This window comes from Leptonychotes weddellii, chromosome 8, assembly GCF_054177405.1.
Source record: "Leptonychotes weddellii isolate Sample4059 chromosome 8, ASM5417740v2, whole genome shotgun sequence".
Classification (NCBI taxonomy): Eukaryota; Metazoa; Chordata; class Mammalia; order Carnivora; family Phocidae; genus Leptonychotes; species Leptonychotes weddellii.
This window is the reverse complement of record NC_138376.1, coordinates 62,247,896-62,275,222: the sequence shown is the minus strand read 5'-3', so window position 1 is coordinate 62,275,222 and position 27,327 is coordinate 62,247,896. Positions and strand designations below refer to the sequence as shown.

Genomic DNA, 27,327 nt, shown 5'->3' with positions numbered 1-27,327 from the left:
TAAATTCTTTAATAACCACATTAACAAAATAAAAAGGAACAGGTTAAATTAATTCTAATAATATATTTCTACTTAACACAATATATCCAGAACATTATCATTTCAACATGTAATCAATGCAAAATTTATGAGACATTTTACATTCTTTTTTTTCAACTAAGTCTTGAAATGCAGTATTTTACACTTTTAACACATCTATATTTGGAGGAGGCACATTCTAGCATTCAAGAGCCACAGGTGGTGTGTGTCTACAATAATGGCAGCAAAGGATTAAAATAAGGGCAAAAAGCAAGAGCATTTTTCATCTTTGCCAGAGAATGAAGTGTTCCACATAAATAAGTAATCAAGAACTGAAGCTTTGCCTTTTCAAGCAAAGTTTCTCCTTTTATTCATTATTGATATCTTTCTAAAGCACAATACAAACCATAATGCTTTTTAAACAAAGGATTATTAAAAAAAAAAAAACAGATTCTTCCCTTGATAAGGATCCACTAGTATTATGTTTGGGTTTTTTTTAAAGATTTTATTAATGGGACGCCTGGGTGGCTCAGTCGTTAAGCGTCTGCCTTCAGCTCAGGTCCTGATCCCAGGGTCCTGGGATCGAGCCCCGCATCCGGCTCCCTGCTCCACGGGAGGCCTGCCTCTCCCTCTCCCACTCCCCCTGCTTGTGTTCCCTCTCTCACGCTCTCTCTCTCTCTCTATCAAATAAATAAATAAAATCTTAAAAAAAAAAAGATTTTATTAATTTATTAATGAGAGAGACGGGGGGAGGGGGGAGGCAGAAGCAGAGGGAGAAGCAGGCTCCCTACTGAGCCCGATGCAGGACTTGATCCCAGGACCCCGGGATCATGACCTGAGCCAAAGGCAGACACTTAAGCGACTGAGTCACCCAGGCGCCCCCACTAGTACTATGTTTTATATTCTGATGCTGTTAGCTCCTGCATATGCATTTCGCCACTGCTACACTAGAAACCACCAGATAAACTGAAAACTATCCTTCCAGAACTGCCCAACTGTAGGGATGCCCATAAAATGCCTGGATTCTGGATTCCCTTGCTTTGGGGTCTGGCAGGCCACCTACCTAAAAGAGGGTGCCAGGGATCTTGTACTGAAAGAAGCCCATGCATAAAATTCCTCTTCGGTGTAGCCCCTGTCACCCCATCTCCCCCCCCAACACAAATCCTCATGCCGGCAATAGTCTCTCTCCACCTACTGTTCCCACCTCATCTCTTGCTTCACTCTCTATTCCTACTTCATCTGTTTTCATCCTCTGTCCCCATCTCATCTAGAAGTTCTACTTGCAGTGTGAACACATGCTCTGGTTTGCCAGAGTCACAGTCTATCCCCTGTCATCCAGCACAATTATGAACAGAGCCTCCTTGCATACTCAGAACTGCCCCAGTTTGGACAACTACACAGTTTATCCCAATCTAGTTGGGATAGTTTCTATCAATAAGGCCAGCTGAGTTCAATGATCAAACCCTGCCCAAAGGCACAAGCGGTCCTTACATTAAAATGGTACTTCACCTTAATTATCATGAACATTCCTTATTTCTGACACATTAGATCTTTCTCTTTAGTTACTCTGTCCCTTTTTATATGCTCTACTCCTGCTGGTTAGCCTGGAGTTCAAACTGTATCTTGGTAGATCTTAAGTCTCTACTGTTAAAAAAAAAACAAACCTGATCCCCTTACTTGCAGTCAACATCTTTCTGATTTGTGAAATTCTTGTCTGCTTCCTAATGCTTTGCAAGTTGTCTCATCAGTACCTGCTTCTGGCCTCGCCCTAGCAAAACCCGGATGCTCCAAAAGGGCTTTACAGCAAAACACAGATTCACAGCCCTCATCTCTTATGCCATGGCAACAGGAGTGAGAACACTTTGGTTTTCACAGAAACCGAACAATCTTTCAGGTGAAACACACCAGTCCATACTAGCTTATACCTAGTAACTGTAGGGATACAAAAAAAGGACTAGAAAAGGTAAGCAGCCTCAGTCCTGCAGGAGTGGAGGGGTGAAGGGAGCTAGGATAGCAGCAACCACTATCTCCAGCATCTCTGGGCCCGCAGCTTCTCCTGCGCTAGGTGCTCCGCAAACAGCACTTCCCTGAATCCTCACAAGGACATTAGGATGTTTCGTGCCTAAGCCCCATTTTACTGTCAAGGAAAAACTCTCAGATCTGTTCACTGATGCCAAAGAACGTAACAGCTTATGAGTGGCAGAGATGGGACTTGAGCCCATGTTAGTGTCTATGAAACCTGTCCTCTTTCTGTAGGTCCTCTGCGGCCTCAGGAATCAGCATCAGGGCTGGGGACAGTGTTAAAAGGAAACTTTTGATTTACGAATACATAATACCTGACTCCATATCTCTTTCTCAGTAAGAAATGTGTTTGCACTCCCGAGCCAGGAGGAGGAGGAGGAGAGAGAACACTCATTACAGTTTTCACTTCTTTCTGATTAGGATTTAATTAGAAAGCCTATTTCCTAGACCGCTCAAACCCTCCTGATTTTGGTTTCACGGTTGTTGTTTTATTTTTCTTCCTTGTCTTAACTACCTGTATTTTATCCTCATTGTTACTGGATGATTTTAAGTTGCCAATTATTTTCTCTCAGCATTTTTAGGATACTGTTCTATTGTTTTCTGGCTTCTGCTGTTGTTCTGGTAAATAAGCAGTAACAGCTAGTAAATTAAACGAGTTAGCCGTCAATTCAGCAGGCACTGCTTTGTTGGCACATTTGTCTCTCGCGGCTGTTTCGGTATCTCCTCATTGTCTTTAGTGTTCTGCAGTTTTACTACAAAGAGTCTATGCATCGATTTCTTTTTATTTATCTTGTTTAGAATTGCTGAACTGGCTGAATTTGAGGATTTATGACATCTGGAAAATTCTTAGCCACTATCCCTTCACATGTTGCCTCTTCCTCCTTCTCACTACCACTTATTTCTGGAAATCTGATTACAAGTGTCAGATCCCCCACGTCTCGTGACTATTTGTCTACCCTTTTGTTTCTCTATGCCACATTCTGTATAATTTCTGCTGCTCAATCTTGCAGTTCACTGAGCTCTTTGGCTATTTGTGCTACATAGTTTTCAGCAGCTCTATTTTTCATTTCTAGAAGTTCTATTTGTTTTTATTTTTTTAAATTCAATATGATTATTTTTAATCTTGCTTTTTACTTGTTACTAATACATTTCTTTTAAAGATAACTCTTTGAAATATATTGCAAATATAATTATTTTTATTCTGTATATGAATAATGAAGTCCTGGGGGTGAAAATCTGCTCTTTTCTGCTGACCTGCTTCCTCATGTTGTCTAATTTTTTAGTGTGTACTAATAATTATCTGATGTGTACCTGTGGAAATCTTGAGGGTTTTAGGTTGAAAGTGTGTTTCACCATTAAAAATCTGTATCTACCTCTGCCAAACAGCCTGGGAAACCACTAATGAGAGGCCATTTTATTTTTTGGTTTGAGGTTTCTGAGACCACAAAGGTGGAATATATTTGAATTCCCAGTTCTCATGTAGGCAGGGCTGTGGTTACAAATTCTCAGAGGAAGCCTCTCTTTCCTCTCCCCCATCACCTCATAAACAAGGTCAGAGAAGACAAGATAACCTAATATCTTCCTTGTTGTTGGACAGACTTTTTTTTTTTTTTTTAGCTTTCCCATTCACTGATCATATAGACCTCCAAGAGTCCAAGCCACAGGCAGCGGTCTCAGTTCCAACTCCCTGCCTTTACAGACCCACGATCTGGTCTTTCATCCCGTGTGACCATTAAAATTCCAGTGTGGCTCTTTAGTTCCTAATATCTAGATAACAGCTGGAGGGAAACAGAGGTAGCTTATCACCCTGGATTGCTGCTTCTACTTACCCTTTTTGTATGGGGAAATATCTGGAGATTTCTTTTTGAACTAATCTGCTTATTTTAAATGGTATCTGTTCTATTGGTGAAGCATTTTGAGGATGATCTGTCTTCCATTTCCAGAAAGGAGGAAGGAAACCAGAAGAGTCCTTTTACTAACTTCATGTCTCATGTGGACTAAAAGCCTAAGGAGCCTGCCATACTTTCTGATTACCCTGAGTGGTAACACAGAAGAACACACGACCGCTAGTACCAGATTATGTAAATGAGATAAAAAACAGTCAGGATGAGGTAAAAGTAGTCATTTAGAAACTTCAGTTAACATCATGTCTCCTGTTGGCAGTGAATCAGTGAACTTAGCAGTCAATTAAAAGGAGAAAGGAACTGGTTTACAAAGTAAATGGTTTACAAGAATTTCTACACACTAAAGGTCAGACTAGTATGCTTTTGGTATATACACATATTGCTTTTTTGTTCTGTAACAATGGGAAGAAAAAAAATAATCCTTTTTGAGGATCTATTACAGTCACAGTGAAAGGAACTTTATTCATGTTAGTTCTTAACCCTATCTATCACTGTACAGATTAAAACTGAGGCTCAAAGGTAGAAACTGGCCCAAAGAAGGCATGGCCAATAGGCCATGGAGCTAGGGTTCAAGTCTAGGTATGCCTGTTCTATTTCCCTACTGCTGATGGAGGCCTCTGGCAATAAAGCCTTGAATTACAAAACTCACTGAACTAATTTGTTTGACTCAGGTCAAACAAGCCAATTTATTCCTAATTTGAGTATCAAAGTCAGGAGTTATTCAAAAGAAATGACTACCATTCCTTCCATAGTAAAGAATTGCACATCTAAAATTTTCAGAGGGTGCTCTTCTGAAATAAGCTTAGGAGGTAAAGAGGTGACCTCCAACACCATACAGATTATAGAGTCAGGTCACAAGGTAAGGGGAAGAAATCGGTGTATTTTAAAAGTACCTTAAAATCAGAACATGGGTTTTCCATACTAAAGGAGGGAGAAGGTTCAAGGCAAATGGGAGACAAAGCTGGAAGGAAAAATTTCACTGTACAAGTTGTTATATCTTCTGATTTTTGAGTCATGTGAATATATTGCATATTCAAAGAGAAATTCTAAAAAACTAGTCTAAAAGTCAACTCTAACCAAATGTTCTGGCTGATCTATACAATGAGAGAATAAAAGACTAATGAAAACTATATAAGGAGTAAATAAAGTTGGTTCACTTCCATAATGCTCATTCCTCACACTATGGGTGTTTCCTCAAAACATGTCAAAATTTTAAGGTAATGTCATTGCTTCATTCTAAAGAACTAAAGTAAAATCTTTACAGGGCCAGACCAAGAGGCCAGTGAAAAATAAGAACAATACAGTGATTTATTTAAATCTCTCTGTTGAAATCTAAGGGAAAAAAAAGTATATGCGTGTCACAGGTCACTGCGGGTTAGCACTGGCACCGCTTACCTTTAGGAACAGCGGGCTTAATGGCCATTCTGCCAACCAGGCATTCTTTCAGCATGGATTCGTAATTGACCCAACGATGAACCTAGTACGGGATATAAATGAAAGAAAAGCAACATGACTCTAACTCCATGAGATGCTCTAATTTTAGTCTCAGCAAAACTAACCATTCTTATAGTGCTCTGAAAAAACTAAGAAGCAGATTCAATTAGCCAATAAGGGAGTGACAGGAAGGCAGCATACATAGGGATTCTTTAGAACAATGTTCTCTAAGTGTTGTTTACAGACCTCTGGAGGTTCTTGACAGCCTTTCAGATATCCATGAGGTCTCAATCAGTCTCATAATAATACTGAGATGTTATTTGCCTTTTTCACCAATGTTGACACTTGCACTTATGTGGAAAAAGCAATGGTGGGTGAAACTGCTTGCATGTTGGCACGAATCAAGGCAGCAGTCTCAATCTTAATATTCTTCACCATCACATACCCATGCAGGTCAGGGGGGATTGGTTTCATTTAAGAATATCCTTCATGAAGAGGCACCTGGATGGCTCAGTCAGTTGAGCATCTGACTCTTGATCTCAGGGTCAAGAGTTCAAGCCCTGCATTGGGCTCCACGCTTCACGTGGAGCCTACTTTAAAAAAAAAAAAAAAGAATATCTTTCATGAAGTAGAAGAAAACAATTTTCTTAAACCTCAATGCTTGAGTGTAGGTCTTGTTTACATTCTGTGTAAATGTTTTCAAAAACATTTCTGCTGCAAAGTAAGATGGTCACCTTGAGGAAAAACACCAAGGTAATTATTTTTTTTTTTTAAAGATTTTATTTGAGAGTGAGAGAGAGCACAGGCGAGGCGGGGGGGAGCGCGGCAGGCAGAGGGAAAAGCTGGCTCCCGCTCAGCAGGGAGCCCAACATGGGACTCAATCCCAGGACCCTGGGATCATGACCTGAGCTGAAGGCAGATGCTTAACCACCTGAGCCACGTAGGCAACCACCAGGGTAATTACTTGATTTGCAAACTGAAGTGAGCTTTTGTCTCAGAAGGCTCTTTATATGTAAAAGAAAAAAAAGACTGATAAACTGGTTATTCAGACTTGGGGTATCTGACAGACATTTTCACGAAAATGAACAGATTGAGACTGTCACTTCAAGGAAAACAACTGACAGTTTTTGTTGCCAGACTCACCAGTAGGAATTAAATTTAAATACCCTCTGGAGACACCTTCTCAATATACATTAAAAGCCTAAAAATATGCAGCTCTTTCACTGAGTAATTCATGAATTTACCTGAGAAAATACTCACACATACACAAAGATGCAGGTACCAGGATATTCATCATAGCACTATTTATATTAGCAAAATATTGGAAATAATCTAGATGTCCAAATGTAAAAGACCAGTAAAGGAAAACTAATATATTATTCAATAAAATATTAGACCATCAGTAAAATAAATAATCAGGTCAAATAATACTGACATGAGAATCTTTGTGTATGCTCCTAAGTAAATAAATACATACTAAAATAGCAAATACATAATATGTAATTATAAATGGGCACTCATTTATTAACAGAAATTGGTAAATCCCATTTACCAAATATTTATGGAACATCCAGTGATATGTAAAGCAATATCCCTGGGGCTATAGCGTTGGGTAGAATTATATAGATAAATGAAGGAGAAAGATACTCAAGGAGGCAAAAGTATGAGGTTTGTTAATCATGGAAGCACTTGCTCAAAGCACTTCAGTTCGCTCAAAGCAAAATGCATGTTGAAAATATTTGCCTTAATACAGTCTTTTAAGGCCTCAAAGGCCATGCTAAGGACTCTCAATTTATCCCACTGTCAATGGTGCGCCTCTAAAGAGTTGTAGAACAAGGTGCTAAGACGACTGTCTTAAACAATACTCATCCAGCTGTCATGTTATTTACATTGGTACTAAAGGCAAAAGTATCAGGGCAGTATTAAAATAGCAGGGCCAGAGAAGGTGATAATGACTTCATCTAAGGCAGTGGGAAGAGAGGAAAGGATGTAATGTTTAAAGACAGCATCAAGGGATTTCGCTAGTGACTGGATACTGGTGCACAATGAGGAAGGCAAAGATTACTCAAGTGGCTTCAAGTCCCCATTACCAAAAACAGGAAACAGAGGAGGAATAAAAGGGAAGAAGATGAGTTGATATTATTTGAAGGCAAAACAAGCTGAAATGCCTATGGGTAATCAAATTGCCCAACAGCATTTGGAAATAAAAAACAAGAGGTCAGAAGCAGGATCCAAAGTAGAGACAGAAATCTGACAGTAAAAAGATTACTTAATATTCTTTGTACAACTCAAATACTAGCCTTGAATAAATTCTCAAATATTTAAAGATACAAGCTTCCCCACAGTTTCTAGAATATAAAGTTGTTTACTTCTGAGGTAAGTAAAAGTCTTAAATAAACATCACTGGTCCTGTTAAAGCCAAGGGGAATGCAGCAATCTGGTAACTAACATACTGTTTAAACTGCTAAAGAATTTAACAACATAGCAGTTCTTGTGACTTCTCCAAAACTTAAATAAGGTTTACTTAAATAAGGTCCATATAACCTCATGACCCTGAGATCACTTCTGTAACCTCCTGAGGCTGAATATACTCTTCCACAAGAAGAGTTTCCAGTAAAATCTAGGTTACAGAATAGATATAAGAAAAAAGTACGGCAGACAATTTTTCACACAAATATTCCCAAACTTTTCTATTTAGCTTGCATTGCTAGATAATAACAAATACCAAATGACAATGGGAATTTGCCTTAAATCAGCAATAAGAACCTCCCCAGGAGAATGCTATTATGACCAATGGCCAAACATGACTTTCTTCCAACCCACGAAGAACATGAACAGCAAATGGGATTCTGCTATTTAAGCAGATGCACCTCAGTACATTTAAATATAAAACAAACTGTATTTCTGGCAACCTGGTCAAAAAATAAATCCTAAAATAGATGAGAAGGTAGGAGGAACAGAAATCAAATTATATTTGTTCAGGAGTCAACTCGGGGCACCTGGGTGGCTCAGTCGGTTGAGCATCTGACTCTTGGTTTCAGCTCAGGTCGTGATCTCAAGGTCATGAGATGGAGCACGTTGGGCTCCGTGCTCAGCAGAGAGTCTGCTTGAGGATTCTCTCCCTCTGCCCCTCTGCCCACTCGTGCTCTCTCTAATAAATAATCTTAAAGAAAAAAAAAAGTCAACTCTAAAAATAACCCAATCTCATTCCACTATCTCAAATGGTATTAAAATCCCCGTACCACAACATGGATCATCATCACTAAAATACAAAATAAAGCATATGTGAGACAAAGGCAAATTTCTGTTCTTCTCAAGATTGTTGTTTCAAAATAACAGTTCAGCCTATTGATAGCAGTTAACATACTCTATGTAACTTTTAAGTAGTACAAGAGCTAATGTTTATTTTTAGTAAATGTAAGGGGAAAGATGACTAATTTAAATATCTTTTGAAATATACATATAAAATCTCTGCTACCACTCTAGGAAAAATAGATTTTTCTATTCACTAATCATCTAACTTTCTACATGATATGCAGATTCAGTATAGCAAGACAGGCCGGTTATTTAACATTCCCCAAACGAGAAAAAACTAAGCACAGAGAAGCTAAGTGTCTTGTTCTTTCTTCTAATTGTTACTGCCTCCCATGACCCAATCATCATCATCATCATCAGAATCAATCAAAACCGAGTAAACAGCTGTCAGCAGAGGAGACAGCAAGCACTTGACAGTAGATGCCCAGATACAGATTTGAAACCAGCTCTAAAATTACAGTAAAATAATTCAAAGGCAAATTAAACAAACAGTTGTTACTTATGAGCATCTTCCTACATTTCAAAATTCAAGCCAACACATGTGAAATTTGTACAGCTATTTTCTTTTTTGACTACAACTATCACACTGCTAAATCTAAGAGAACTCTTCCACTGTAATACTCATGATTACCTTCACCACCTTACCTGATCGAAGAGGTCAGTGCCATCGGATCCTGCTGCTCTCATTAGTTCGTCTTCTCCACCAGGATGATACTCCATATATGGGCTGACATTATAAACAAACCCTATCAAAGCAAGGGCAAATAATATCCTAAATGAACTTCTTAAAAGTTGTACAAACTAGAAATGTAAGCTCCAATAAATCTTTTCAAATACCTCCTATTTAACAAATCATTATTATTTCAAAGTATTAAGTACATCAAGGCTCTCAGATTTCATCAGACTCACAAGCAAACAAGTTAGCCCGCCAGTTTCATGGGTCCTGGGCAGAAAACGTCAGACGCAAAGGATAATTTAGTACTCATATCACTAGCAGTAGCTACAATATCAGCATTTGCGTGAGTTCCCTGAACCCCGATTCCTACAGACCTATGTGAAGAGGGCCACATACTACCTGTGCACTACTGTGCTGTATGACAGGAGGAGAACTCCGAGTTTAGGCAAGCCGAAGTTTTTAGAGTGGGCAGGAAGTGGGTGGGTGCCCTTTGTTCTGGGGGGAGACATCATCTTTATTATACCAAACAGTAGGCAAGCCTGTCCTTTACTCCAGAGGGAGTCTCGAGTTCTACTACCCAAGGTGGTTTACTATGCCAGCATCCCTGACAAGACTGTCCAGAACAAAGACAGTGAGCGTTTCTGTTTGTAAGATGGGCAGATATCCGAAAAACCTAGAGCGAACTGCCTCCTAACACAAATAATGAAACACTGTTCATGATTTTTAAAAGTTCTCTCTCTCTACTCCATCACCCTCTACTGCCCTGGTAGGAAAATCTGATGAAAAAGAATCAAACCGCCACCCATGTGTCCGATCATCTCAGCGACCGCTGGGCAAGCAAGGGTGACTGAGCCACTGAGGCATGCCCTGAGAAAGCAAGCACAATCCTTCTCTGCAGTTGTCCAAGGAACAAAGATTCTTGCTGAGATCTTAATAATCCTTTTATCTTCTCCAAACATTTATCTCATCTGTTCATACATTTAAATATTATCTTTATCTTAAAAAAAAAAAAAAAAGAATAGGGAACAACAAATGGAGGAAAATTTGCTCAATGAATAGCCTTCCCAAGGAAATGAATTGCTTTTTAATCCTTTACTTGAAAACTAGACAATAGACAAATCCAGCCCTGAAGACGCCTCAAGGTACAATGAGATCAACTGGTTTTCTTATATCCTGACTATTCTCTCCTTATGCTATGACTTCCATGAATTTAAATAACTTTAGGTAACTTAAAATTTTCATCCTATATGATAATCTTGGGAGGAAAGAAGAGATTGGATTTCAGGCCCAAAAAGGTATTGTATAGTTTTTCCACAAGTGTAATTTTAGAGACTAACCAACCAGGTAGATTTCTTTAGAAGATGGCTTAAAAGCAATTTAGGCAACAAAAAGAAGTAAATTCACAAAATCTCTTTTAGCAGTCCTCCAAGTAAGTCTGAGGAAAAAAAAAACCAACCAAAACGACTGGTGGAGTTCTCTCCTTTCTCTTCCCTATCCACCTTCTCTACCAAATTTGGAAGGAATTTTTCCTATTGTTTAATGCTTAAAATCCACAGACCACAAATGCCAGAGGTAATGATTAAGGGTCAGAATTATTCCCAATAGGTTGTTTTTTTGGGTTTTGTTTTTGTTTTTAAGATAGAATGCCTTATTTGGAATTCCAAACCTGCTTGGCCACCAAATCTCAACTGGAGTTTCTCAAGAACATGAAACTTACCACACACAATCATGAACCTTCTGTGATAGAATTTCATATTTCAGCAACTGGCAGAAAGATAAACAGAGAGCTTTGCCAGTTATCCATAATCAGCATATAAAGCCTAGAACATCCCACATGTGTTCTCTTCGACCTCTCAACCCTTTAGATTGACCCTTATCCTCTCATATTCTCACTCCAGACCTGAACAGCTTCCATGCTCTTCAAATGGACAAAACTAGGAATGCCTATAAAATCCCCCACTGTAAGGAATTGAGACTGTAAGTGTCGCAGTCCAAGAAATGTTAGATCCAACCACACTTGGCAGTGTTAGTAACTTGTTAATTATGAGACATAAACCCAGCTCCCAAAAAGCAACTGATGTTTTTCCTCTGGTGCAAAGGCTCTTTCTTCTCTCTTTTTCTTCCTCTATCTTATCTCCTTCCTTTTCCCTTTTCAAAAGCATTTCCTAAAACTAAAACCTGAATGTGGCAGAAGAAAACAAATGCGAAGAACCTAACTTTATGCTTTTCTTTCATGCTGCATTGTCTTCTACTTGTACTATACATGGTTTTTAGACAGTAATCTCTAGCCTAGAGCCTCCCATGGATTCTTACCACCTGGTTTTTGAAACTAATTTTGCTCGCATCTTTCTAAATTTTGCAATGACACAATTAACTTCTTCCTATAGCTCTAGTTGCTCAAGTATCACAGATTTGTACAACCGATTGCCCATTAAATATAAATACATGGTATTTAGGGACCCACAGACATAATCTCAACTTAATGTTAGGCTATTAATGAATTCTGTAAAACCTAAACCCTAATAATGACATTAAGAACAAAAATGGGCAGGAAGGGATTCATAAAACACCAACCTTGAATGGCACAAAACTGCTGTGACCAAGATCCTCTGGTCACAGCCCAACTGGTGCTTTAGATCATTTACATGGGTCACCTTCAGTTGCAGAGGGGGCAGTTAGGCAGAATATCTACTGATCAATCACTCTATCTATCCATCCATCCATCCACCCATCTTACCTACCCATCCTGATATTTTATTTTTTTTAATTCTGACCAGGAGTAGATACAAGGATTGACTGAGTACTGTTAAGAAGAGCAAGTTAATTTTACAATATACAGACATACCAATCATAACGTTATACACTCTAAACTTATAAAGTGTTATATGTCAATTATATCTCAGTGTAACTGAAAAAATAAATAAATACGAACAACTTATTAAAATTAAAATACAACAGTTTTATTAGGAATATCTACTCTAATGTTTAAAGACAACACTTTTTAAATGCCCTAGCAATATTCAGGGGTACATATTTTAGCTAATTCATCCTAGCTGAGCTGCAGTGCAACTGAAAGCACACGTTCAGAACAACAGCTACACTGAGTTCTTTATGTAATGTACTGGTAGTACCTGTTCTAGTATTTCCAAAGTAAATTATCTCTTATGTTATATGTCTGGAACTCTGAGCTCTCAAATAAGTTCTTAGAATAAAAATTACTCAATTTAAAATTACCACTTAGTGCTTTGTATCATCAGAAACTTATACTGCCAATTCAAGCACTGAATGATAGCGTCTTAAGACTGGGAGAACTCTAAAGGCAATTTTTAGTCTGATTTCTGACCCAGTACAGGACTTACCTCTCTAAGACCTACAGACAGACCATCATCCAGCATCTGCTTGAAGAGTACCAGTGTCTAGGAGCTCACTGCTTATTTAAAGACTTAGTTCAAGGATCAATATCATTTTTATACCTAAAAACTAATGTTGCCATTTTACACACAAAGAACTCTTCTCCATCTTCGTAAATGCTGCCCCTCGTTTTTCACATATACTTTTTATATTGTAATTTAAACCCTAACTGCTACTGCTAAAGACTAAGGCATCTTACAACAAAATATTTGTGTGTAAAAATTTTAAAAACCCACAACAAAACGTGCAAAAGAAAATATCCCAGTCGCCTAACCCAACTAACAATGTTCCTATGACTGAGCATTAAATGTCATCCTGAATTCCCTAGAAGCCAAGGCTAAAAAGAGACACTACTAACACTAGTTGCATTATCTGATCTTAAAAAGTGTTAAAAAGAAACAAACAAAAGGAGACGCCTTACTTCTTTAAAAAGGAAAAAGCCCCTTTGAGTTTTTGATGTTGATATTGTGAGGAACACGAGTCCCTGTATAGGGGTCACTGACCACACGACAGATGGTATGATTTAACAATATGCAAAAACCTTCTTCAGGCAACATTCCTACCATCCTCGCCAGCCCTAAGTTACCACGAATGTATGTTCTGTCTCTTGAGACTAGCAAATTTGGGGCATTTCATATAAATGGAAGCATACGATATAGGGTCTTTTATTTGCCTTCTTTCACTGAGAATAATATGTTCAAGGTTCATCCATGTTGTAGCATGTGTCAATACATCATTCCTTTTTACGGCTGAATAATATTCCATGTATGGATAGAGCACACGTTTATCTGTTCGTCAGTTTATTGACATTTAAGTTGTTTCCACTTTGGGGTTATTAGGAATAATGCTGCTGGGCGCCTGGGTGGCTCAGTTGGTTGGGCGACCGCCTTCGGCTCAGGTCATGATCCTGCAGTCCCGGGATCGAGTCCCGCATCGGGCTCCCTGCTCGGCAGGGAGTCTGCTTCTCCCTCTGACCCTCCCCCCTCTCATGTGCTTGCTCTCTCTCATTCTCTCTCTCTCAAATAAATAAATAAATAAATAAATAAATAAATAAATAAAATTAAATTAAAAAAAAAAGGAATAATGCTGCTGTGAACATTCATGCACACATTTTTGTGTGGACATATATTTTTATTTATTTCGAGTCTATACATAGAAGTAAATCTGCTGGGTCATCTACAATTTATGTTTAACCTTTTGAGGAACTGCCAGAATGTTTTCTATTCCCAGCAGCAATGTGGGAAGCTTCCAATTTCAGAGCACTCTTTTTCAGTCACCACTCCAACTTCCCACAGACAGAAAAAGCCTTTTCCCAACCACAGAACCTGAATCACTTATCTCAGATAACTGAACTCACAACTGGATTGCAGTAAGCTCCAAGTCATTCTCAACCCCAGCTCTGTATCTGACACCACAATGTAAGCCTCAAGTGACATTTATACCTATTAATCCATCTCCCAGATGAGGCTCCCACAATTTTTCAGGTTAAGTAACTACATGTGAACTGTAACAGCCCACTGATAAGGAGTGAACTGCATCCCCATGGTTTGAGGCCACACACGCATTGATAATTTGTCATTTTCTTTGTTCTATTTTACGTCAGAGATTCTCAAAGCATGATCCAGAGCTTCCTGAGGGAGCTTCAAAGTCTTTTGGTGGGTGGTCCAAGGCCAAAACATTTTTGTAGTAATACTAACAAGATGTCATCTGCCTTTTTAAAAATCTTTCTTCCACAAGTGTATGAAGTGCAGAAGGTGACAAAAGCATACAACTGTCACCTATGAAGTCACACTTTAAAGATATTTGCCAAAATGTAAAACAATGCCACTTCTCTATTTTTTTGTTTTGGAAAATACAGTTATTTTTCATAAAAAAAATCTATTATTTATGATAACATATGGTGAGTTTATTGTTTTTATTTTAAAGTTAATTTAAAAATATTCTTTAATGTCTTTTTTTTTTTTTAAGGTGGTTTTATTGGGGCACCTGGGTGGCTTAGTCAGTTGAACATCAGACTCTTTTTTTCTTTTTTTTAAGATTTTTTATTTATTTTTATTTGACAGAGAGACACAGCAAGAGAGGGAACACAAGCAGGGGGAGTGGGAGAGGGAGAAGCAGGCTTCCTGCAGAGCAGGGAGCCCGATGCGGGGCTCGATCCCAGGACCCTGGGATCATGACCTGAGCCGAAGGCAGACGCTTAACAACTGAGCCACCCAGGGGCCCCGAACATCATACTCTTGATTTCAGCTCAGGTCATGATTGCAGGGTCATGAGATCGAGCCCCAAGTCAGGCTCCACACTCAGCATGGAGTTGGCTTGGGATCTTTTCCCTCCTCCTACTCACATGCTCGTGCGCTCTCTCTCTCACTCTCAAATAAATAAATAAATAAAATCTTGGTTTTATTAAAGCACAGTGACAGGACCTGTGGGCAGAAAGAGCTGCCTCTTCAAATTTCATAACTTTTATTTCTGAAAGGCAAAAACATCAATAGATAAAACCATCATAAACAAAAGCTCCTTGGGGGTCAACAATAATTTTTACAAGAGTAAAGAGATCTTAAAGCCAAAAAAGTTTGACAACTATTGCTATAAGTATTTTTTGTACTCAAATTTTTGTAGTTTTATACAATTTTTATAATCAGATTCAAAATTAATTTTTGTTTAAAATTCAAACAGAAATTTAACTCTAAAGCCCCACATTATATTCACTCAACAAAAATTTATTTAATGCCTATCATGTACACGTCAAGTATTATGCAACTACATTGTAGTATTCCTATTTATTTCACTATTCACTACTGTTCATTTTGTTGGCTTTAAAATCAGTGAAGGAAAAAAGGTGTGTACACACAATAAAATCATAGCATATTTCACTGTATTCAAATGTACAGGTCCATTTTTGCAAGGACTGTGACCACTTTGCCATCTTGTGTTCAGTAAAGAAATAGCACATTAATTTTAAGTCTACTGATATTTATCTACTTCTATCAACTGCTGAGACAGGGTGTTAAAACATGCAACAATAACTGTGGATTTTAATTCTACCTTTCAATACTATCAACGTTTGCTTCATGTATTTTGAAGCTTTGTTATAAAGCATAAACAGTCTTCATAACGAACTGACTCTTTTAACATTACGAAATGTCTTTATCTCTAGTAAGATTCTTTGTCTTTGGTAATATACTTTATCTAATATTAATACAGGCCAACCTTGTTATACTTACTGTCTAGATAGTATACATTTTCTTACACATATACTTTCATCCTATCTGTGTATTTATATTTAAAGTGTATCCCTTCTACAAAGCACCTAAATAGACATTTCTACAAAGACATACAAATGGCCAACAGACACATGAAAACATGCTCAACATCACTCGTCATCAGAAAAATGCAAATATCAAATCAAAACTACAATAAGAAATCATCTCACACCTGTCAGAATGGCTAAAATCAAAAACACAAGAAATAACAAGTGTTGGCAAGGATGTGGAAAAAAAGGAACCCTCATGCACTGTTGGTGGGAATACAAATTGGTGTAGCCACTCTGGAAAACAGTAGGAAGGTTCCTCAAAAAAAATTAAAAGTAGAAATACCATATAATCCAGTAATTCCACTACTGGGTATCTACCCAAAGAAAACAAAAACACTAATTTGAAAAGATATGTGCACCCCTACCTTTATTACAGCATTATTTACAATAGCCAAGATATGGAAGCAACCCAAGTGTCAATCGACTAATGAATGGATAAAGATGTGGTATATATACATATTGGCATATTAGTCAGCCACAAAAAAAAGAATGAGATCTTGCCATTTGCAAAAACATGGATGAACCTAGAGGGTATTATGCTAAGTGAAATAAATCAGACAAATACCATATGATTTCACTCATATGTGGAATTTAAGAAACAAAACAAATGAACAAACAAAAAAAAGAGGCAAAAAAAAAAAACAAACCACAAAACAACCCTGACTCTTAAATACAGAGAATAAATTGGTGGTTGCCAGAGAGGAAGTGGATTGGGGGATGGGTGAATTAGATAAAGGGGATTAAGAGTACACATACAGTGGGTGCCTGGGTGGCTCAGTTGGTTGGGCGACTGCCTTCGGCTCAGGTCATGATCCTGGAGTCCCGGGATCGAGTCCCACATCGGACTCCCTGCTCGGCAGGGAGTCTGCTTCTCCCTCTGACCCTCCCCCCTCTCATGCTCTCTCTCTCTCTCATTCTCTCAAATAAATAAATAAATAATATTAAAAAAAAAAAGAGTACACATACAGTGTTGAGCAATGAGTAATGTATAGAATTGCTGAATCATTATATTATACATCTGAAACTAATATACCACTGTATGTAATTATACTTCAATTTTAAAAAAAAGAAACAAAGAAAAGGAATTGACCTAAGTAACTTTGGAAACCAATGTTTTGACTGGAAATGTAAAACCAAAGACAAATAATTATATAAAACACTGCAAAATAAACAAACAAAACCAAATAAATACAGTGTATCTCTTCCTTATAACCATCATGTAGTTAGGTCCTGATGCACAATCACACAATCTGTATCTTTCAATTCAAATGACTGGTCCATTTACACTTTATTATTGATGTGACTGAATTTAGAGCTACCATTTTATCTAGTCTTCATCCTTACCCTCAAATTTTCTTTTTCTTCTTCCAAGTTTTCTATCTGTGTCTCTCTATTCCTCTCTCCCTGCCTTCTTTTGGGTTAACAAAACATTTTTAGAATTTCATTTTATCTATTGACTTTTTAGCTATACCTCCTCGCATTATTTTTAAAGTAATTGTTCTAGGGATATCTAGTATATATACCTAACTTTAACCAGTTTACTTGAGTTAATCCTATACCCAACTAAGTGCTGGACAGTAGAGTACCTTAGGATTTCAGGATTAAAAGCATTCGTCTCTTATACTCCTGAAAAGTTTCTAAAATGACTGTAAAAGATAAATAACACATAAAACCAAAAAGACACAGAAATCAGAAGAGACGACAGCAATAAAGTTCTGGAAGCCTGAAAGCCAAATGGATGAGTGAACATTCTTAGCAGAATGAAGAAAGGTGAAATAGACCCTGTGAAAGCTGGAGGGGAACCTATAAAAACCCAGTGTGTGCAAGAGAACCCATCCCCTTCACCCCCACCCAGCCAAAAGTGTAAGAATCAGAGATTCCAGGTAGTTCTGAAGTTAGGGGGCAGGAAGATCTTGAATTCAATTGAAGCAGCAATATGAGCCTTAAATCCCCTCCCCCATCCTACACTACCAAACAACCAGCCCCTTCCCAATCCTGCAAGAAGTGCAGGCTTATTCTCCAGAGAGGATGAACCAGAGAAACATTATACCAAAGGAAACACTTGGGAGTGGGGAGAGGCTTGAACTAAAATCCAGAAGCAAAAGCTTACATGTCAAAACATTAAGATCCACCTCCTACCACCACCATCCCAGCAGCTCCCATTTCCTAAATAACCCTCAGAACACTTATTTGCAGATGATGGGGAGGATTCCAGCCCAAAAGACTTGCATACAGTCGGCTGGGGACACCTGCCAGCGCAGTCAAACCAATGCATAAAAGAGTTTTGCCCACACACGGAGCTTCCATTTAGCTCTCTGGTCCATCACTCTCAAAATAAAAGGACAGACATTTGAAGAAAGCCTCTAAAATTAAGATTAGTATCTAAGCAACTTAAATTGCCAACCTCTGGTGCACAATTTTAAAAAGAAAAAGATGAAAAATGAGACCAGCACTGCCTCAGAGAAACTAGAAAAGAGCGAGGTAACAACTGTCGTGAATACAACTTGGAGCTTCTAACTCCACCAAACTACCTCTAACTCCTCAAACTACCTCAGTGAGTCCAATTTACAAAAGAGCCAAGACAATCTGAACTGAATGCCTCAGTTTGCATGGGAAAATTTAAATAGGATGTGATAAAGGCCTCTGTGCACTTCAGAACATCAACAGGGCATAATTATCAAAGATCATCTTATGTGACATTAGTATTAGGAAAAACAGCCCTGACATTTAACTAGGAAATTGATTTAAAAGGAAATTGATCAGTAAAAGCATTAAAAATTAACCAACAGCCTGAGGAATCAGTTACACTCTAAATATTTTGAAAAAAAATCACAAACCTCTCCTAGGGAGAACAATAACAAAACATCATTAGCAACAGCCACATTTACTATATAGTTAAAGTGGATTTACAATTTATATCAATATTAAGCAAGAAACCCTCTCTCTAAAAGATTAGTTATCCCTATTCCATGGGATCATTTCCCTCTGTCTACCTATGCCTTAGGTCTACCAGTGACAGCTACCAACCAGCACTTGACTGCCTTGCTATTAATTACTTGCGGGAGGGGGGAGCAAGTATGTCCTTGTGCTTTGGATTATTTCTTATTTTCCAAAATAAGTCAGCTGCAAAGATTAGCTCCAAGATAAAATAATGAACTTCAGAAGTAGAAAACCATAAAAAATATTTGTTCCTACCCTTAACAAAAAGAAAAAGCCAGGGGCGCCTGGGTGACTCAGCTGGTTAAGTGTCTAACTTTGGCTCAGGTCATGATCTTAGGGTCCTGCGATGGGCCCCACCTCGAGCCCCACATCGGGCTCTGCGGTCAGCAGGGAGTCTGCTTGTCCCTCTCCCTCTGTCCCTCTCCCTGGTTGTGCTCTCTTTCTCTCTCTCAAATAAATGTTTTAAAAATAAAACAAAAAAAAAGAAAAAGCCAGACAATCCATAAAAACCATAAGTTTTTGAGCCCATCTGGAAAGTGAGGTCATAAGGCAACCAATAATCTAAACTCCAGAATGATAAGCCCCTCTGAGGAGGTGAGACTCATGAATTGTTTCATCTTTGATAGAGCACGGGAAGAAGAGACATTGCTATAAAAGAACTGAAGTTTTAACACTCTTTAAGGGCCAAATGTGCACGCATGCCAATTTAGAACCCTGAAGGCCTCCGACACAGGATTCTGTACCCACTCACAAATTGCTTTTTCACAGTTTCCCACCTCAAGAGATGCTCATGAGAAGTACAAGCAGGGCAGAGCTGAGAAAGTAATATTGCTGATACTGGTGTGTAATGCCTGCTCCAAGATATGAGCAGGAGTAAAGTAAAGCAGGAGTACCAAGAAGTCTATGCACACTTTCAGACTGCCCAAACACAAGGTGATTATCAGCTACTGGTGGGGCAGAAGCAAGAAATTCATCCGTGCTTCAGACTGAACCCTCACATGCAGCAAAAGTTGTCCATTTGCTTGGGAAGGTACAGTAAAGCCTCTCATTCTTGAGTTCCGGCATTGATACCAGGTAGAAGTTAGCTGCTGCTGGAAAGGGAAGGAAACACACATCCTCCTTCACTCCGGTCTGACATCAGGCAAATGCAAGATCAACACTGGGGGAGGGACAGAAAGCCCACTCATGCCCACACTCTGTGTTGATACAAAATAGAGCTCTTCTAGTGCTGGAAGAGAAGCAGGGCAAGGCAAAGCTCCACTGTCAGGAGGGGAGGAGGTTGGGGAGAGACAAAAAACCTGCCGGCATTCTAGATTTTGCACTGAGGATGAGGCAGAAGATAATTTCCACTAGGGAAGTGACACAAGCACTGAAAAAGTTCAGCCTCTGGGGCTCAAGTTCACAGGAGCCCCCTGAGACTGAGGCTCAAACAGGAAAATTGCAAAACCCCTTCTGCCTCCACCACAAGTCTTGCACCAAGTAACCAGCAAGAGCAGCTGGGAGCATGGAAGGAGACTCTACACAGCTATGTAAGTCAAGCTGTCAGCTAAGAGTGCAATAGGAACAAGGAGAAAATCCTCTACTGCTGCGGGAGCCACACAAACAAGTTAGCAGCAACCCACTGTGGGAGGAGTTTGACGTCTGCGGTATACTGATGGTAACAATAGCAACAATACACCCCAAAACCAGGGCGCCTGGGTGGCTCAGTTGGTTAAGCGACTGCCTTCGGCTCAGGTCATGATCCTGGAGTCCCGGGATCGAGTCCCGCATCGGGCTCCCTGTTTGGCAGGGAGTCTGCTTCTCCCTCTGATCCTCCCCCATCTCATGCTCTCTCTCTCTGTCTCATTCTCTCTCTCAAATAAATAAAATCTTAAAAAAAAAAAAATACACCCCAAAACCAGCTCAACTACTACCCAGACTGACTCAATCTAATTGTCTGCCAGAAAAAGTGTACTCATTTCTAAGTGTAAATACCTCAGGTTTTACTGTGCACCTTATGCAATATGTGACATTCAATCAAACATTACAAGTCACACTGAAAAAAAAAAAAGACAAAAAAACCATTGTCAAGAGAGAAAAACAATAAAAAATAACAACCAGACTTGAAGATGGTGCATATGTCAGAACTATTATACAGGGATACTAAAATAACTATAATATCTTTTTTTTATAGATTTTTATTTATTTATTTGACAGAGAGAGAGACAGCGAGAGAGGGAACACAAGCAGGGGGAGTGGGAGAGGGAGAAGCAGGCTTCTTGTGGAGCAGGGAGCCCGACACGGGGCTCGATCCCCAGGACCCTGAAATCACGACCTGAGCCAAATGCAGACGCTTAACGACTGAGCCACCCAGGCACCCCTATAATTAATATCTTTAAAAAATCTAGCAGAAAATGTGGATGACATTTAACAGAGAGGAAATATCATCACAGAAACAAACTATAAAAAGGAATTTAATGGAAATACTAATACATTTTAAAGTGGGGCTCAAAACTCAATAATGGACCATGAATCTATATAAGAAAACTATCCAGAAATAACAAAGTTTCAAACTGATTAAGGAACTCCAGGGGCCAATAATCTGGAAACATCAAATATCAAGTTCCTCAACTGGTTACTATTCTGTGAAATAATAAAACAATACCATGGTTTAAAACTCCTACACATATCAAAATATACAAATGATTCGAGGTACATTTACTGAACACTAACCAGGAGCCACGCCCTGTGCTGGAAGCTAGGGGTAGGGTTAGTATCCCCAAACTCAATTTAAATAGGAAAAATATTAAAAATGGCCAAAAAATGTTATAGCTGTTCTAACAGAAGTCCAACACCAAGTGCTAAGGAAGAAAGCCCAGGGGAAGAAACACAGTCCAAGAGGGCCAAAGTCATGGGGAGATTAAAGGAAGAAACTGTTGGCAGAAAGAAAGCAAAGAACTGAAGGGTGTTAAATAGTGCTGGATGGGCAACTGCCCAAGGTCATGAGGAGGCTGGAGAGGACTGGTAAGAGCACACAGAGATGAGCCCTAGTTAAGAAAATATCTTAGAAAGAGTAATCTTTGAAAAGAGTGTGTCTTGGGTGTCTGGGTGGCTCAGAGGGTTAAGCATCTGCCTTTGGCTCAGGTCCTGGGATCAAGTCCCGCATCAGGCTCCCTGCTCAGCGGGGAGTCTGCTTCTCGCTCTGCCCCTAACCCTGCTCATGCTCTCATTCTCTCTCAAATAAATAAATAAAATCTTAAGAAAAAAAAAAAATGTCTTTCTAATACAAGAGGAGAGAAGAAAGAAAACAGAAATCACTAACTTTAAGCACCTTCTACTGATGGTGAACACCTCCACATGTGCACGTGATCTCTCTCTCACACAATCACACCACCCAGCCTCTGCACATGCTTCTTCCCAGAGCCTAGAGTGCCATTCCCATTCCTCTTCGCCTAGTTAACTCTCGTTTAGCTTTCAGATCTCAGCTCCATCTCTGTAGTCCTCACTCAGCACAGCGTACCTCTCCTTCACAATACTTGTCAGACCTGATTAATGCTTTGTGCTCCCCACTGCATTGTAAATTCCCTAAAATCAAAAGCCATCTCTGTTTTATATTTCCATGTTATCCCCAGAACCTGGGAGAGAACATGATAAGAAATATTGATTAAATGAGTGAACCAAGATAGAGGAAAAGTTCAAAACTATCTTCTCTATTTTTTATGAATGACAACTACACACGGGTAACAAAAAAAGCAAAAGCTATGTTTCATTAAATTACTAGAAATAAAAACTGTCCCAGAAGAATATCCTATATGATTGTTAATTAACATAAAAAAGAACTACAAGTAATAGGCACCCCATGGTAATTTCTTAATGAATTAATTTACATATGGCACTCAAAATGAATAACACACAAATGCTAAACCAGGATTCAATCCAGAGTTGAATATAATAAAACAGGAGAAAGTATACTGTAATAGTTTAAGCTTAAAAGCTTAGAATGGGGTAATTCAAGAATATAACAAGAGTAACTACAAATTATCGCCATAAATATATTGATGCCAATACTGCAGGAAAAAGAGTCTTAAAATAGTCACCTTCCTAACTATGATAGGAGTAGAAATTAATGAAAGAGAAAATGGACAAGCAACAAAAATCAAAAACAAAAGTTAATAAAATTGATAAACTTCTAGTAAGACTGATCAAGAAAAAAAAAAGAAGCCAAAAATTAGCAGTATCTGGACCTGCAAGAGGGTATATCACTATAGAACTAAAGACACTAAAGATGTAATAAGGGAATGTTGTAAACAACTTTATATCAATATGGTCAATAAATGAGATTAAAATGAACAAATTCACTGAGAAAACATAACTTGCAAAAATTGGCATAAGAACAAAAGAAAATTTGAATAACCTATATCTTTTTTTAAAATTAAATTTATTATCAAAAACATTCCCACAAAGAAAAAAATTTCAAAACATTGGCTGAAGTTTGTAAAATGCTGTGTCAACCAAACAAAACCCCTGTGGGTCAGATGAGGCCCCAAAACCACCCGTTCTCTTTCTCTACCGAATTTTTAGTGGATGAGAGGGAGGGACAGAAAGAAGAAAACTTAAAAACAAAAACAAAAGCAAGGAAAAGATTGACAATTTAGGAGATAATGACAGTAAAAGCAAATTGTCTTGGATGTCAGCAGGATAGAATGAATAAAATCGACAAGGATGAGATTATCTGCATTTCAGAGTGGAGAACAGGCAATGTGAAAACCTACAGATCAGATTAGAAATGAGTGAGTAAGGGGAAATGTAGCTGTAAAAAAATGTTGATTTGTATTTCCTAAGCAAGCAAGCAATAGCAGAAGAGAGGTGTTCGGAAATCTGCTGCCGAGAAGTAATGAGGACCATACACAAAGTGGACTGTGTACAGAAGAGCTGAGCTACCTGTAATAATAGTACATTATTGTTCAGATACACCCTGTACAGCTATGACAATACATTTCATTATAAATTAAAAAGTTAGTCCCAAATTTGAAAAGCTGTTCTTAGAAGAAAAAAGTTTCTCTGCTAGAGACAAATAATATCTCAGTTTCTCAAAATAAAAGTGAAGCAAGGAGCTAAGGGGACCTAAAGAAAAGAGCTTACTGTTGGAAAAATCAGCTCTGTTCTTGGTGGACTTGAATCTAACCCAAAAAGTATAAAACTTACTTTATTTCTGGAGTATAAATAAAAAACAGCCTAGTCGATTCTCTTTTCTCCCAGCAGTTATGTTCTCCAAAGTCACTGTGAACACTGAATTAGCAAATACTGAACCATTGCTCCTTGGGGAAAAGGCAGCGTTAGGTTCCTGTAAGCCTCTGGTCACATTTTTGTCAAATAATACATAACCATGGTGCTTAAGGTGTATTTCTGTTTAAAGACACCTTAGTCAATATGTATTGCTGCTTCATGAGCATTTAATTCACAGCCAACAGCACTGAACTCATGCCGGAACAAAGCTTATCTAACATACATATTTTCTCTGTGAGGCACATCATAGCCTTCAGCACTATGCTTGGGGGCCACTTTAAACCAAAACACCAACAAAAAGCACAAAATATGAAAAACATGGCACTAAAAAGACCTCAAGAAAGACACATCTTTACATGTATGAGAGCAGAAATCGGAAGGCAGAGCATCGCCTTGTTAACCTCAAGTAGGAATGTGTGCTTGGGCCAAACACATTCTTCCCTGCGCTGCTCATGTCTGCAAAGGACTATGAAAGCACTGTTGAGTATTGATTTCTGGGGTTATAAAGCAATTTTAGTGAGTAGGCAAATTTGCAAATTTGCAATTCACGAATAATGAGGATTGACTGTATGCACAAAAATTTACACTACCATCCTACAAAGTAAAATTTAAAAAACGTTTACTGTAAATATATCTAGAAATCTAGGAAGCTGGACTAGAAATATAATAGGACTAAATACTACTTCTCAGACTCAATTTACCAAGATTTTCTTTTTTTTTTAAGATTTTTTTATTTTTTGAGACAGAGAGCAGAGCGAGTGAGAGAGAACACGAGTGGGGGGAGGGGCAGAGGGAGAGGGAGAAGCGGGCTCCTTGCTGAGCAGAGAGCTCGATGTGGGGCTCGATCCCAGGACCCTGGGATCATGACCTGAGCTGAAGGCAGATGCTTAACTGACTAAGCCACCCAGGTTCCCCTCTTTTATTTTTTTAAAAGAGAAAGAGAGAGAGTGCATGGTGGGGAGGGGCAGAGGGGAAGGGAGGGAGAGAACCCCAAGCAGGTTCCACACCCAGCACGGAGCAGAGGCAGGGCTCCATCCCAGGATCCCGAGATCATGACCTGAGCTGAAATCAAGAGCTGGACACTCAACCGACTGAGCCACCCAGGTGCCCCAAGATATTCTAAATACTAATGAAACACAAAAGGTACGGACCCATTTGAAGTCACTTTTACAGTGATCTCAAGCAGGCCTCTTCAATTTACTAGTGTAAGATAATCAGCATTAGGAGAAATCAAAGCATGTTTATTTCTAAGTTATAAATGAAATCCATTAAATCCCTTATGAGCAACTTAATGTGATAAATTTTTAAAATTTTATTTATTTATTTATTTATTTATTTATTTGAGAGAGAGAGGGCACATGCTCAGACTTCCCGCTGAGCAGAGAGCCCAACCCAGGGTCTTAATCTCAGGACCCTGCGATCATGACCTGAACCAAAACCAAGACTCAGACTCGTAACTGACTGAGCCACCCAGGTGCCCCAAATCCCATCAATTTTTTTAACAGAGCAGCCAGTCTACTGGTAATCAACTTTTTCTAAATACCATTCATTCAAATGAGTGTTACTGAGTATACACTCACCCTCACTCTCACTGAGATCAAAGGCTGTAAACCAAAAAATGATTTCATGCCAAAAAATGATTTCATGACTTAATATATCATTACCCACACTGACTACATCCTACAATAAAACATACCACAGGGGAAACAAAGTCTGATCTAGGCTCTACGGAGCTTTCACAGATGAGTGATTCAGATGTTTGCTCAAAGTTTCATATGTTTGTAAATCACCTTTAGTTCTCAAGAAACAGCAATAACGGAGAAAACTACAAAAGTTTGCGTTAATGGTAAATTCAACAAGATTTTTAAAAAAGCATTATCACTCCTATCCGTTCCTTCAACGTTCCAATTACCTCCTACTCCATTACAGTAATTACATACTTCACAGAAAATGGTGATTAAGTGAACTGCTGCCAGCCAAGTGTTCTTTTCATACCATCATTTTTAGGAATGTAACTGGACTCAACACACCTGAACATGTGCATAAATACTGATATATACTCAAAAAAAGAAAATAATTCCCATAATATTAGCCGTAAAAACCCATACCAAAGGTATATTTTCTAAGATTTCTTAAAAAAAAATACTAAAACTAATTGTGTCTACCTTAACCTGATCAGCTGAAATTGGAACAGATCTAAATATGGGGCAATTGTTAGACAAATGAAGAATTTAATATTTTATCAAGGGGTGAAAAATGATACCATGATACCATATTTCCCTATGGTACAGCTTTGATTAAAAATTGGGCCCAAGCATTATCTCTGACATTCAAAGCTAAATTTGGCATACATTCCCCTTTTAAGAAGATATCATTTATATTTTAAATTAGAACAATAAGAAAAAGACAGTAACATTTAGTCACACGCTTACTTTAAATTATAACTGTCTCAGAAATTACCAGTAATCTGTTTAATTTGTTTGTCTCACATTCATTCTACTTTCTACTGTCTTTGTCAACATCCTGGTTCCCCTAATACCACCTGAACTTCTGTAACGAGCTAAATGTTTTTTGTCCCATTTAATTCACTACACCCACCACCAGACTAATGTTTCCAAGGCATACTCTGATCACAATGTCCCCACATTCATATACCTCTTAGAGCTCATACTGCCATCTAAATTAAGGACACATTTCTCAGCCTGGCTTTCAAGGTCCTTTACGATCTGACCTAGCATACCTTTCTAGTCTTCTTTATAACTGTCCAACAGTTAACCTAAGTTACAGAATGTTTCTCAAGCCTTTCTGCATCTGTAGGTTAGGCTTTTCCCTCCACTTTGATGTACCTCCTCCTTATTTTCTGATGAAAACCTGTCCCCGGGCGCCTGGGTGGCTCAGTTGGTTAAGCGACTGCCTTCGGCTCAGGTCATGATCCTGGAGTCCCGGGATCGAGTCCCGCATCGGGCTCCCTGCTCAGCGGGGAGCCTGCTTCTCCCTCTGACCCTCCCCCCTCTCATGCTCTCTCTCTC

The 27,327-nt window shown here is 38.7% G+C and overlaps 1 protein-coding gene across 5 annotated transcripts in view; it reads right to left on the bottom strand.

The window, feature by feature from the left end:
- The window catches only part of CYB5R4 (cytochrome b5 reductase 4), an 84,620-nt gene that overhangs the window by 49,586 nt on the left and 7,707 nt on the right, over positions 1-27,327 (bottom strand). For all 5 annotated transcript variants that reach the window (XM_031028673.2, XM_006733798.3, XM_081828600.1 and 2 more), the window contains 2 exons: positions 9,339-9,439; positions 5,340-5,421 (listed from right to left, as the gene is read on the bottom strand). In XM_031028673.2, the coding sequence (XP_030884533.1) occupies positions 5,340-5,421; positions 9,339-9,439 (183 nt within the window). The remainder of the gene's footprint in view (positions 1-5,339; positions 5,422-9,338; positions 9,440-27,327) is intronic.